Here is a 13,180-nt window from a genome sequence, read left to right on the forward strand (position 1 = left end):
GGTCTCACAAAGGGTCTGAGGATCTCATCTCGGTACCTAATGGCAGTCAGGCTACCTCTGGTGAGCACACGGAGCACATGGAGCACATGTGCGGCCCCCTAAAGAAATGCCATCCCACACCATTACTGACCCACTGCCAAACCGGTCATGCTGGAGGATGTTGCAGGCAGCAGAACATTCTCCATGGCATCACCAGACCCTGTCACATGTGCTCAGTGTGAACCTGCTTTCATCTGTGAAGAGCACAGGGCGCCAGTGGCGAATTTGCCAATCTTGGTGTTCTCTGCCAAACGTCCTGCACGGTGTTGGGTTGTAAGCACAACCCCCACCTGTGGATGTCGGGCCCTCATACCACCCTCATGGGGTCTGTTTCTGATCATTTGAGCAGCCACGTGCACATTTGTGACCCGCTGGAGGTCATTTTGCAAGGCTCTGGCAGTGCTCCTCCTGTCCCTCCTTGTACAAAGGCAGAGGTAGCGGTCCTGATGCTGGGTTGTTACCCTCCTACGGCCTCCTCCACGTCTCCTGATGTACTGGCCTGTCCCCTGGTAGCGCCTCCATGCTCTGGACACTATGCTGACAGACACAGCAAACCTTCTTGCCACAGCTCGCATTGATGTGCCATCCTGGATGAGCTGTACTACCTGAGCCACTTGTGTGGGTTGTAGACTCCGTCTCCTGCTAACACTAGAGTGAAAGCACCGCCAGCATTCAAAAGTGACCAAACCATCAGCCAGAAAGCATAGGAACTGAGAAGTGGTCTGTGGTCCCCACCTGCAGAACCACTCCTTTATTGGGGATGTCTTGCTAACTGCCTCTGCTTTCCACCTGTTGTCTATTCCATTGCACAACAGCATGTGAAATTGATTGTCAATCAGTGTTGCTACCTAAGTGGATAGTTTGATTTCACAGAAGTGTGATTGACTTGGAGTTACATTGTGTTGTTTAAGTGTTCCCTTTATTTTTTTGAGCAGTGTATTTTTAAAGAGGGCATTTCTGGATATTTCAAATAGGGACCTAAAAATTGCAAGTTCTTGTAAAAGCCACAACAAGGGCTCGTTGCCTTTTAAAATGCCACAGTGGTAGTTAGTTTTCAGATTAAAGTTGGTACATCAACAAATTGATGTTATTCAGGTTATATGAGACTCCCCAGAGAATATATTTTAATGTCAAATAGTGGCCTTCTAGATCTAGTTGACTTTATGTTTCTTAAGACCACTCATTCTTTTAATCATCAAAAGCAAGAGACTGCAAAGTACAATTTTAAATATGACAGGCCTCAACTTCTCTTCTTTTTAGCGTCACACAAACTCTTATGTTTAACTCTTGGGTTTTTCCCCCCTTACCAGATAGATCTAAATATTTCTTTCAACCATTGTTTAAAGAGTAATTCAGAAGTCATGATAGCTATTTTTTTCAAATAGAAAAGGGTATTCAGAGGATTGTAATCATGTTTTGAATAACAGAGTTGGAAGGCACCTTGGAGGTCTTCTAGCCAAACCCCCTGTGCTCAAGCAGGAGACCTATGCCATTTTTTAAAAAAGCTGTCTGATCTCTTTTTAAAAGCCTCCGGTGATGAAGCGCCTACACCTTCTGAAGGCAAGCTATTCCACTGATTGATTGTTCTTGCTGCCAAGAAATTTCTCCTTAGTTCTAGGTTGCTTCTCTCCTTGGTTAGTTTTCATCCATTGATTCTTGTCTTGCCTTCTGCTGCAATTTCATTTTTATTCGTTTCATTTATCATTGTCATTTATCAGAATCAACCAAGTATTGTTCTGGCCTGAATTTCATCATAATATTGGAAAAATGAGAATTTCCAGAGCACAATGATAAAGACGATACTCTGTGATAATGCTGGGTATATTTATTTGTAAATGTTTATTCCTGTAGAGTCACCAGTCTTAACAAACAGGAGAAAATGCCCCAGATGAGCAGAAAGAACTCTTAAACGCTGGAGCCCTTCTCAGAAGAAAGTTTCATTTCCCCTTTGATCCTTGACTAAGAAGAAATTATGGAAGCCAGAAAGAGAAGGTGTAGGAAGTGGCTCTGGATGTTATTCTCAGCAAATGTAGTTAGTGGATCTAGAAAAAAAATCAGAGTGAAAATTAGATATTTGATATAAAAAGAATATGAAACTGATTCTCATGCTGATAGAAGTGAATATTTGTAGCTTAGTGTTGAACTGTGGACTTCATAATCCCTTGTGGGGTGGAGTCTGGCCAACTGAATGGAGCTGAGTGTTTACTGGCTGGATGCCCTTCCTATCACCAATGTGGAGTTTTATTTAGCAGATATATTCTCAATGTGACCAGAGAGAGAAATATTTGCCTCTACCTAGGATTGAACTCACAAGCCTCCTGATTGTGAGGCGAAAGCTCTACCTCTAGGCCATTGCGCTACCCAAGCTAGGTAATATCATTAGTTTTTAAAAGGGAGTGGAGGTTGCTCTAATTTTACATACAAATGACTAGTGATTAAGTGGCATTTTATCCATCCAGAATAGAAGGCAACTAATATTTCAGAAATTTGCTTTCCAAGCTCCCCTTGTTTTCAATAACGATGGCCTCCAATCATCTAGGTCAGTGTTTTCAACCTTGGGGACTTGAAGATGTGTAGACTTCAACTCTCAAAATTCTCATGCTGGTTGGGGAATTCTGGGAGTTGAAGTCCACACATTTTCAAGTTCCCAATATTGAGAAACACAGACCTATATATTTGAAAGCAAGTTATCATAAAGTCCTAGGAAAATCTGCACAATGTAAAGCTCTACTAAAGCAAAGAGTATCTTCCATACTCACTGGCATACATTCTCCTAGTGAGATCTTTTAATTAAATTGCCTGGAAAGAATAAAAACAGAAAAAGAATTCAGCACATAAATAACTGGAGTTATGTATTCTGCTGTGGACATTAAAAGGAAAAAATATTGCATAATTCCTACAATAGATATGATGGGGAGTAATTGTATTCCATTATTTGGTGAATTGATTCATATCCTGTTCATATCCTGCAGAGCAGCTTTGGGCAATTCCAAAAGGGGCAAGAGATATAAATGAGACAATGCACAGTCGACATGACTCTTCCATCATCTGCATTTGCAGTCGTATGCATAAGCAGTCATGGAAAACCTGCATATGGGTATCAGCATATAAATCTTTAAAAACAAAGCATCACCATCATGTTTGGACAAGCTAGAATTGCAAAGTCATTCTGACTTGCAGTTCCTAAGGAAAGGTGAGTGAAAATTTTAGAGCATAAGAATTAAATCAGCAATACAGTTGTCCTTGATAAGGGCAGGGAAGTCTGCTTTACCAATGCTAATTGGGACCAGAAACTGTTGTGGCCCTCCAGCAGACAAATCAAAGGAGGAGGAGTCAGGGTCAGCATCAAGGCCACCTGGGCTCTGAGCTGGAAGAGGGAATGGAGCTAGCAGAGAGGGAGACAGAGTCAAAGCAGGTTCAGTGGGTGTGGCTTGGTGGGCATGCTTTGCACATGTGCACACACTTTGTGTGCGCACACCAAACGCACACTTTGCGTGAGTGCAGAGGCATTCCAACTCACCTCCCGCAAACTTGCACTTTTAAAGCAGCTGCGCTTCAAAAACAGGGAATAAAGGTGAGTATGGGAGCCCAGGCAGGCAGGTGGACCCAACAGTAAAGTGGCAGAGAGAACCAGTTCCGTCTCCACTGCTCATCAGTGCTACCTCATCAGGGCTGAACTGGTAGAATACCACCACTGTTCAAGTGGATATGTCAGACTTTCATACTTGTAGAGTTGTAATTGCAGGAATGTTATTATCTTGATGGCAAACCTCAGGTAATGAAGGTTCCAAAGCAAATACAACTCAGGCAAACAAAGTCACTAATGTAAAGGAGGATTAGAGAGAGGAAGTAAACATGTGTTAGACTTTAACTAGAGATAATTAATTGTGTTAATTACTATGCTAAACAGTAACGAAAGTTAAGCAATAACCAAAGTTAACCAATATTGGAGGATTACTAAAAATGTGTATAAATGCAAGACTAGACTCCAATAAAGTTCATCATGATTCATTTGATCATGATCAAACACCTCAACTGCCTCGTCATTACAACAAGTGGCGCCTGAACAGGGACCCTCTTACTTCGTCCGGCAAGGATTTGGTGCACCTTCAACCCTTTGTGGTTTCTTCAACCTTTTTGGTTTCTGTAAGTATGGGGTCTTCGCTTTCTGAGGAACAAAGGAAGCATGTAGATGAATTAGGCTATTTGTTGAAGAAAAATAATACTGAGGTACCACAGAAAAATCTCTTAAGGCTGGTCCAGGAGATTGCAGCTCAGTGCTTATGGTATTCAAATGAGGGGTCTTTAAAATTAACTGATTGGGAACATATAGGGAAAACATTGCATACTGAACCTAGAGCAGAAATAGAAGTTTTGCAGGTGTGGCATTTATGTAGGCATGCAATTGAAAAATTTGGTCACAATGAACTTTCTCTTTTAACACCTCCATCTTCACGTTATACTAATGTTGTCATTTATCCTCCTTCTTCACCTGAATATATGTCTTCAATTCCCTCAGCTTCTGCAGATACAGGGCAAAAGCCTCCTGACTCTATTGTTCAGTCCTCTTTTCAGAAAATGGTTGAGAATTGTAAACAGGATGCCTCTGTCTCAGGAACAGAACTTGCAGAATTACTGTCTGTTTGTCCAGTACAATATCATCCTGGTCAGGGGCCACAGCTTGGACTGCAAGTAGCAGAATGGGAGGGTCTGCCTTATCAGATCTTAGGAGAGTTAAAAAAAGGTAGTTACAGACTATGGGATTAGTGGTAATTTTACAAGAGGACTTGTAGAAGGAATAAAAAATGGTTATACAATGATTCCTGAAGATTGGAAACAAATATTACCTGACTGCTCCAGCAGTCTCTCTCACTCCCCCCCAGCCACAGCTGGTAGCCCTGGGATTGATTTAATCACTCAAGAGGAAATTGAGTTTAAATTTCCCTTGGAAGTTAAAATAGTTCCATCTCAATTTAAAGGACCTCTTCCTCCAGGATTAGTTGGCTTAATTTTGCCTCATTCTTCTGCACACAAAAAGGTCTGTTTTGTTGTGCCTGGGGTAATAGATTCAGATTACACTGGTATCCTCATGATTCAGATTTGGGTGAATCTTCCTCAAATTCTTTCTTGTAATTCTTCTGTTGTTCAATTGTTTCTTCTTCTATATGAAAATCCATCTCCTGGTATAGGTAATCATGTGGATGCAGGATTTGGATCAACTTCTTTATCTGTAGGCTTACTTCATCAGCTGAACTCCTCTCTCTTCCTTAATAAACAACCATGTCAAGGGTTATTGGATACTGGAGCCGATGTTACTGTCATCTCCTCTTTACATTGGCCAGTACAGTGGCAAAAAACAACAGTTTCTTCATTGTGGGGAATAGGAGGTTCTACAGCTGCTTGGCAGAGTGTTCAAGAAATTAATGTTACAAAATCTGCTGGTAAGGTTTTTTTTCCTACAACCATACATTCTAGATATTCATACTAATATTTGGGTCTGTGATATCCTTTCTCTTCTTAATGCTCATTTGATTCTTGATGATGGCTCTTCCTCTTAAATGGCTCTGTTCTACGCTATTGGGTGGAACAATGGCCATTATCAAGGGAAAAACTTGCTGCTTTACAACAATTGGTTCAAGAACAATTGGCTGCTGGTCATATAGAACTTTCTACTAGTCTTTGGAATACTCTTGTTTTTGTTATAAAAAAGAAAAATGGGAAAATTTGTTATAAAAAAGAAAAATGGGAAATGGCACCTCCTGCAGGATTGGTCTACCAAATCCTAACTTAATTCCTAATTTTTATAAATTATTGGTAGTTGATCTTAAAGACTGCTTTTTTACTATACCTTTGCAGCCTCAAGACAAAGAAAAATTTGCATTTACTGTTCAAGTTTTTAATAATACCATGCCCACAAAACGATATCATTGGTGTGTGTTGCCTCAGGGAATGCTTAATTCCCCTACACTTTGTCAATATTTTGTGGATAATGCTCTTCAACCCTTTAGGAATGCTAGACTAGACTCCAATAAAGTTAATCATGATTCATTTGATCATGATCAAACACCTCGACTGCCTCATCATTACAACACATACTCACTGTGCCAGAGGGAAGTGGGACAGCAGACCCAGATTGTTGAGTTCTTGGAACAGAGTAACCTCGTGGAGGGCCAAAATTGCCTTGAAGAGGACCAGAGAAGCCTTGGGGAGGACCAGAGAAGCCTTGAAGAGGACCAGAGAAGCCTTGGGGAGGACCAGAGAAGCCTTGGGGAGGACCAGAGAAGCCTTGGGGAGGACCAGAGTAGCCTTGAAGAGGACCAGAGGAGCCTTGGGGAGGACCAGAGAAACCTTGGGGAGGACCAGAGAAGCCTTGGGGAGGACCAGAGTAGCCTTGAAGAGGACCAGAGGAGCCTTGGGGAGGACCAGAGAAACCTTGGGGAGGACCAGAGAAGCCTTGGGGAGGACCAGAGAAACCTTGGGAGGACCAGAGAAACCTTGGGGAGGACCAGAGAAGCCTTGAGGAGGACCAGAGAAGCCTCGGGGAGGACCAGAGGAGCCTCGGGGAGGACCAGAGAAGCCTCGGGGAGGACCAGAGGAGCCTCGGGGAGGACCAGAGGAGCCTCGGGGAGGACCAGAGGAGCCTCGGGGAGGACAAGAGGAGCCTCGAGGAGGACCAGAGAAGCCTCGAGGAGGACCAGAGGAGCCTCGGGGAGGACCAGAGGAGCCTTGAGGAGGACCAGAGAAGCCTCGAGGAGGACCAGAGGAGCCTCGGGGAGGACCAGAGGAGCCTTGAGGAGGACCAGAGAAGCCTTGGGGAGGACCAGCGTTGTTTTGAGAATGACCCTGTTGGCGCCGCCTCTGCAGAATGAAACAATCAGAACAGAAAAACCAAAATAGAGTCACTCATCACCATTGTTTCCCACAATCTCCATTCAAAGGAACCCACCAACAATATTGATGCCCATGGATGCTTCCAGTGGGTCTCTGACAGAGACAGATGACATGAATTTTCCTCTGTCACACGATACGTCTCTTTCTGTCCTCCCACTGTGGTGGATGACATTTTCTGGATTTGCCTGGAACCCGAATCCCAAGCATTCGCCAGGTACAACTGACTTCTACAATATATCCTAAGAAATTATTCCCAGTTTCCATCTAGGTTCCTGTAAACAATACAGTAGAACCTCTGGTCACGACCATAATTCGTTCCATAACTTTGGTCGCAACCTGATTTGGTCATGACCCGACCAAATAAGCTACAAATAATTGTTTATCATTGCAAACAGATAAAATCTGGGCTCTTATCTAATTTTATACTGTTAATTCATTGATACAATTCAGGGTATCAGTTGTACCATAGAGATGATCTATATCCAGGAGTGGGGGGGGGGGTGCTGCAAAAAAAGGAAGAAGCCACACCCACCCAGTCACATGGCCAGGCCCACCTAGCCACTCCCACCTAGCCACTCCCACCTAGCCACACCCACCTAGCCACTCCCACCTAGCCACACCCACAGAACTGGTAGTAAAAATATTTGCATCCCACCCCTGGGTCAAACAGATTTTAGATATTTTCAGGAAAAGACAACATGTCAAAAACTGCCGTTGCGAATCCATTATTCTTTATCACTTATGTGTCCTGCTTCATTTAAATAGGTGATGAAAGAATGGGCATCTGAAGGCAAGATAAAAAAAAGTCAGGGTGGCAGCTCTTGTCCGAACGCTTTGTACATCTGCTGTGACCACCTACTCGACTTTTTGGGGTTAATATACTCACCAGTTTTTCTATTTGATCCCGATCTTATGGACAACCAAAACACACACAAAGACCTAGAGCAGGGGTGTCCAACCTTGGCAACTTTAAGACTTGTGGACTTCAACTCCCAGAATTCCTCAGCCAGCAAAGCTGGCTGAGGAATTCTGGGAGTTGAAGTCCACAAGTCTTAAAGTTGCCAAGGTTGGACACCCCTGACCTAGAGTGAGAGGGCAGATGCATTTCTTTCTGTCCCCATAAATTATTTTAAAAAAGCCTGGAAACTGAAGCTTTGGGAAAGGGCAGATAAGGATGACTGCATGGGATCAGGACCACGTGAGTAGAAAAAGATAAAATTTTCTCCTCCTAGCATGAACCTACAGGAAAAAAAATGCACCCTGCCTAATGCTGTTTGTATTTGAAACAACTCTTTGATCTTTTGTAATGCACAGTTATCCCAAATCTGTGCCTGCTCTCTGGGTCCTCCAAAAGCCTATCACCATCACCTTTTAATGACCTCATAATTCCTTGCAGGGTAAAGACTGGGGAACTGAATGTAGCTGTGTGTTTACTGGCCAGATGTCCTTCCTGGCGCGCCAATGTAGAGTTATATTCAGAGGATAAAATCTCAACGTGCCCAGAGAGAGAAATATATACCTCTACCTAGGATCGAACTCACAACCTCCTGATTGTGAGGTGATAGCTCCACCTCTAGACCACCGCACCACTCGTCCTCCAAAAGCATCTGCTGCCCCTCAATCCTCTACCCCAGGGGTCCCCAACCACCGGTCCAGGGACCGGTACCGGTCCGCGGAACAACTCCTACCGGGCCGCTGGCTTGCTGGGCGCCGCCATCTTTTTTTGATGAAAAAGTGCTTCCGGTGAGCTTTTCCGGTAGAAAGCTCACCGGAAGCACTTTTCATAAAAAAGATGTGGCGCATAGCGCTTCGGTGAGCTTTTCGGGTAGAAAGCCATTTCTACCGGAAAAGCTCACGAAGCGCTAGCGCCCATCTTTTTGATGAAAAAGTGCTTCCGGTGAGGTCACCGGAAGCACTTTTTCATCAAAAAGATGGCGGCGCCCAGCTGATGCCGGTACCGGGCCGCGGCGCCAGCTGATGCCGGTACCGGGCCGCGGCACCCAGCTGATGCCGGTACCGGGTCACGGCGTAAAAAAGGTTGGGGAACACTGCTCTACCCAATCCCCTACCCAATCAATCCAACCCCCCAGGGCTACTCTTCACAGTATCTATCCCAGATTGGGAGTGGGACTGAAAGATGCCCCATGATTTTCAGAGCCAGATAATTATTTGTGTGTGTGGGGGGTGTCTCTCAAATTGAGCAAGCAAAGGTTATGCTCACTGCTGAGCCAAAATCTCGAGGGTACCCACTGCAGAAAGAAGAAAAACATAGACTTCTTTTTTGGTGAAATAGTTTTAATCGAGATTTAAATGGCATAAAATGCAAGCTTGTATTCTCTCTCATATAAAGGTATACATACACGTGGGTATGTGTGCATATTTATATCCACAAATCTTTTTTTTTATGTCAATTCTATTCATATATGCATCCACTATAAAGGCTCAAAGAACTTTAACCTAAGTACATGTTAGCAATAGCAATAACACTTAGATTTATATACCATTTCACAATGCTTTACTCTCTCTAAGCAGTTTACAGGGTCAGCATATTTCCCCCAATAACCTGGGTCCTCACTTTATCAATCTCAGAAGAATGGAAGGCTGAGACAACCTTGAGTCAGTGAGAAGCAAACTGCTGGCAGTCGTCATAATTAGCCTGCAACATTGTGTTCTAATCACTGTGCCATGACAGTTCATCCACTGGGCCACCATAATGCACATGAAAAACAGCTAAAGCTTTGATCGTACCATCCTGCGCCATGTAGGTACGTTTAATAATGACCAAATGCTGATGACTTTTCCTAGCAGCAGGCTTAACCCATAATCCTTTTGGGTGGGAAGTAATTGAAACAGCATTTGGTAATCTCAGATGGTGATCAGGAATGCCTAAATCAAGAATATCAGTCATGGGAGAAGACTATACTTACAGGTGGGGGTGCAGGGTACTGTGGATTAGGGTTTCCAAGATAAGCATTGTTCCTGTAGCCAGGGTTCCTCTACAGAAATTAAAAGATATATTACAAACTATTTTTCTTCTGCAACAAAGATAAGGAAGAATCAGGAAAGGAAATTCTAAGGAGATGCATAACTAAATCCATGCATATGAATGACTTTAATATCTTTCTTAAGCGAGGCTTACAAGCATCCTGAATAATACTAATAAATAGTGTTTAGGGGGGGGGGGGGGGTGGGGTGTTGGTTGGGGTTTGGGTTTTTTTTTTTTTTTTGTTGGGGGGGGGGGGGGGGGGGGGGGGGGGGGGGGGGTTTGGTTTTTTGGGGTGGTGGTTTGTTTTTTTTCCTATTTTTGGTTTTTTATTTTCTTCTTATTACCAATAGGGGGTTTGCTGGGGGGGGCGGGGGGGGGGTTTGTTTTTGTTCTTTTTTTTTTTTTTTTTTTTCCGGCCCGGGGTGGGGGGTTTTTAAACTTTTTTTTTTTTTTGGGTTTTTTTTTTTTTTTTTTTTCTTTTGATGTTGAATTTTCTCTGAAAGCGGTAAGTGGTGCACACTGGGGTCTTACCTAATGTTATTTTTGCAGCAGCTATAAGAAAAGAGGCTACAAGTAGTCCTGATTTAGTGACAGTGAATTACAACAATGATGACAACATAACTTTGCAAGCAATGCCATTATATTCACTTAGCATACATTGCCCTGTGTCAAACAGTAAGAATAGTCACACTATAATAGTGCAATATGAATGCAATATCAGGGGTTTTCAATTCAATGTATAGAATGTGAAGCAAACTACTATGAAGTCGATTCCTCTCCTGTAATCTCAAAAGAGGGTGTTTGATTTCAAGATATGATACATTTTCTAAGCAAATATATGCCCTAAATAAATTTACTTCCTCAGTTAAATAAAATAGGGGCCAGTGATTTTGATGTGGATGAAAAAACTGTTTTGGAACATCCATTGGGTCGCCGGCTCTTTCAGACACAATGGGGTGAATTCTGACCAATTTTTCTAGCTATTGTCTTAACCCAAGAACCACACTAGGCGACAAATATTTGAAACCTCTTATTCTTCAAAAGAGATGCGGTGGCTCGGTGGCTAAGACACTGAGCTTGTCAATCAGAAAGGTTGGCAGTTCGGTGGTTCGAATCCCTAGCACCGCATAGCAGAGTGAGCTCCTGTTACTTGTCCCAGCTTCTGCCAACCTATGAAAGCATGTAAAAATGCAAGTAGAAAAATAGGGACCACTTTGGCGGGAAGGGAACAGCATTCTGTGCACCTTCAGCGTTTAGTCATGCCAGCCACATGGCCACAGAAATATCTTCAGACAGTACTGGCTCTTCGGCTTTGTAACGGAGATGAGCACCACCCCTTAGAGCTGGAAACAACTAGCTTGTATGTGCAAGGGGAACCTTTACCTTTATTCTTAAAAAAAGAAAGGGTAAAGAAGGAAAGAAGGGGAAAAAATAACACTGTACTTACAGGTTCAGGGGGCTGTTGATTATAGTTTGCAGAAACACTGTCGCTTTGGGACCCAGAGTATCCCTATAGAAAGGCAAAAAAATACATTTATACACCTGTTCTTTCTCCAACCAAGAGAGGGAAGTGTGTGGGAGGGGATTCAGAGGAGACCCACATATGGTTCCCCTCAATGTCATTTGTATGGGAGAGTAAAGTTCTGAACCTCTGGGCGGCTGTGTTTCTCCTAAAATGTTCAATGCATGGGTGAGGCATGCCCTGTGAATGAAACTAATGATTTCCTGCAGGGTCAGTTCCAGCAGTGATGGGCCTTTGGGTGAGCAATATTTGAGGCTTGGTTGTGCCACTTTGGAAGGCGGACAGAAGTTGACCAACCAACTGTCTCTTTGTGAGTGTGATCTCATTTGTCCATATTTCCAACATCTATCAATGTGCATTAAAACAAGAAACACTTTTACTTACTAGGGGTGGGGGTGGAAGTTGTGGCAAGTTATTCTGTAAGAGAAAAACAATAATCACCAATTAACTAATCCTGTCTTAGCCTGACACACACAGTTCATACAGTGATAAATCTATTCATGGAAGGAAACTAAGGGATGGAAACATTTAACTTCGCTAAACATAACCAAAGGGTCTGAAAACTATCGCTGGCCTGGCTTTCCAGTTGATTGGAAACCAAAACCAGACCACATATTTTAACCCAATATGTGATATGTTGCAACCTACAAAACTCACATTTGTTATTAAGAGCATGCAAAAATTTTGATCAGAATAGAATCATTGATTTGATTCAGATCGTCAGTCTAATTACCATAATATTTGAAAATCCTTTGGAAAATTGTGGCATTCAATGAGATTGAACAATTAGATTCAGAAAAATGATTCCATTTAGATATTGGTTTACACAGGGTAAGACTGAATCTCTCTAGTGAAGCTTTACAAAGCCCTTTTTGTTAAGTCTAATAGTTAGCAGGACACAAGAGTGACCAACTTAGTCTGGGATTAACCCTCGAGGTTTGAGCCACAGGGTTTTCTCTGCCATCCCATAAGTTACCTTTCCTAAAATTCAGGTTTCCTCTCACCTGGGCATCTGTGCTGAGCACAGAAATCAACAAAGCGGCACCCACGAAGGACAGCTTCATTTTTCTCAGCTTGAGGTTTCCTTCCTCGAATGGGAAAATAACTTAAATATGAATAGATGGATTAAGGATGGATTTATATTGATGTATCACAAGCCAGACTTCCCAAACTAAAGAAACCAATTGTTGAGGCCTTCAAATTACCTTATCAGTTGAGAAAGGTTAGAAGGGTTTATTCATCACGCAAAAGGACCTAGTGCCAACTGAAACATTTCTCTAACGTCTGTCATTTTTCTGATAGCGAACTTGACTTGCAAGAAAATATTGATGAAATGTCACCTCTAATTTATGTGATGACAAGCAAAGTGGATACTTTCTGAAAGGCCATTTGTGGTTTAAAAGCTTTTCCTGGTTTTGTCCTATTCAATTATCTCATCTTAGCCTTTTGGTTATCTTATCTTAATTCCTGTGATTTCTTTTCATTTTCATTGGGGGAAGGGATTTGAGGGAAGAGAGATCTCTTGCTATCTTTCAAGGACCTTGAATGCAGATCTTAGTCACATCTCACCTTAATTGTTGCCATGCAGTTTTCATGGGGCTGCCATTGAGAAGCATATGGAAGCTCCAATTGGTTCAAAATGCAGTGGCCCAGATGGTTTTGTGCAGGCCTAGATGTGCACATGTGACATGTCTCCTGCAGGAGGACCATTGGCTGCCATTTTGCTTCCTGGTCCAATTCAA

At 42.8% G+C, this 13,180-nt stretch overlaps 1 protein-coding gene across 1 annotated transcript; it reads right to left on the reverse strand.

The window, feature by feature from the left end:
• Positions 1–1,849: 1,849 nt before the first annotated feature.
• Positions 1,850–12,567, reverse strand: LOC148129939 (uncharacterized). Its single transcript, XM_087971014.1, has 6 exons — positions 12,443–12,567; positions 9,858–9,926; positions 6,534–6,897; positions 6,140–6,429; positions 2,799–2,838; positions 1,850–2,081 (listed from the first exon to the last, which is right to left on the reverse strand). Exons 1-5 carry the CDS (start codon positions 12,448–12,450, stop codon positions 2,826–2,828), a joined length of 744 nt encoding a protein of 247 aa, XP_087827140.1. The 5' UTR covers positions 12,451–12,567; the 3' UTR covers positions 1,850–2,081; positions 2,799–2,825.
• Between the last annotated feature and the right edge of the window lie 613 nt (positions 12,568–13,180).

Source organism: Notechis scutatus, chromosome 8 (genome assembly GCF_049901735.1).
Source record: "Notechis scutatus isolate UNSWTSFEM ecotype Mainland chromosome 8, rNotScu1.2, whole genome shotgun sequence".
NCBI classification, from domain to species: Eukaryota; Metazoa; Chordata; class Lepidosauria; order Squamata; family Elapidae; genus Notechis; species Notechis scutatus.

What these genes read in the sequence shown, in the direction of transcription:
- LOC148129939 (XM_087971014.1), bottom strand. An exon ending in AGTACCCTGCACCCCCACCT is followed by an intron (nt 6,898 to 9,857) that starts GTAAGTATAGTC and finishes TTCATTCTGCAG; the next exon opens with AGGCGGCGCCAACAGGGTCA. An exon ending in CTTCTCTGGTCCTCCCCAAG is followed by an intron (nt 6,430 to 6,533) that starts GTTTCTCTGGTC and finishes GTCCTCTTCAAG; the next exon opens with GCTACTCTGGTCCTCCCCAA.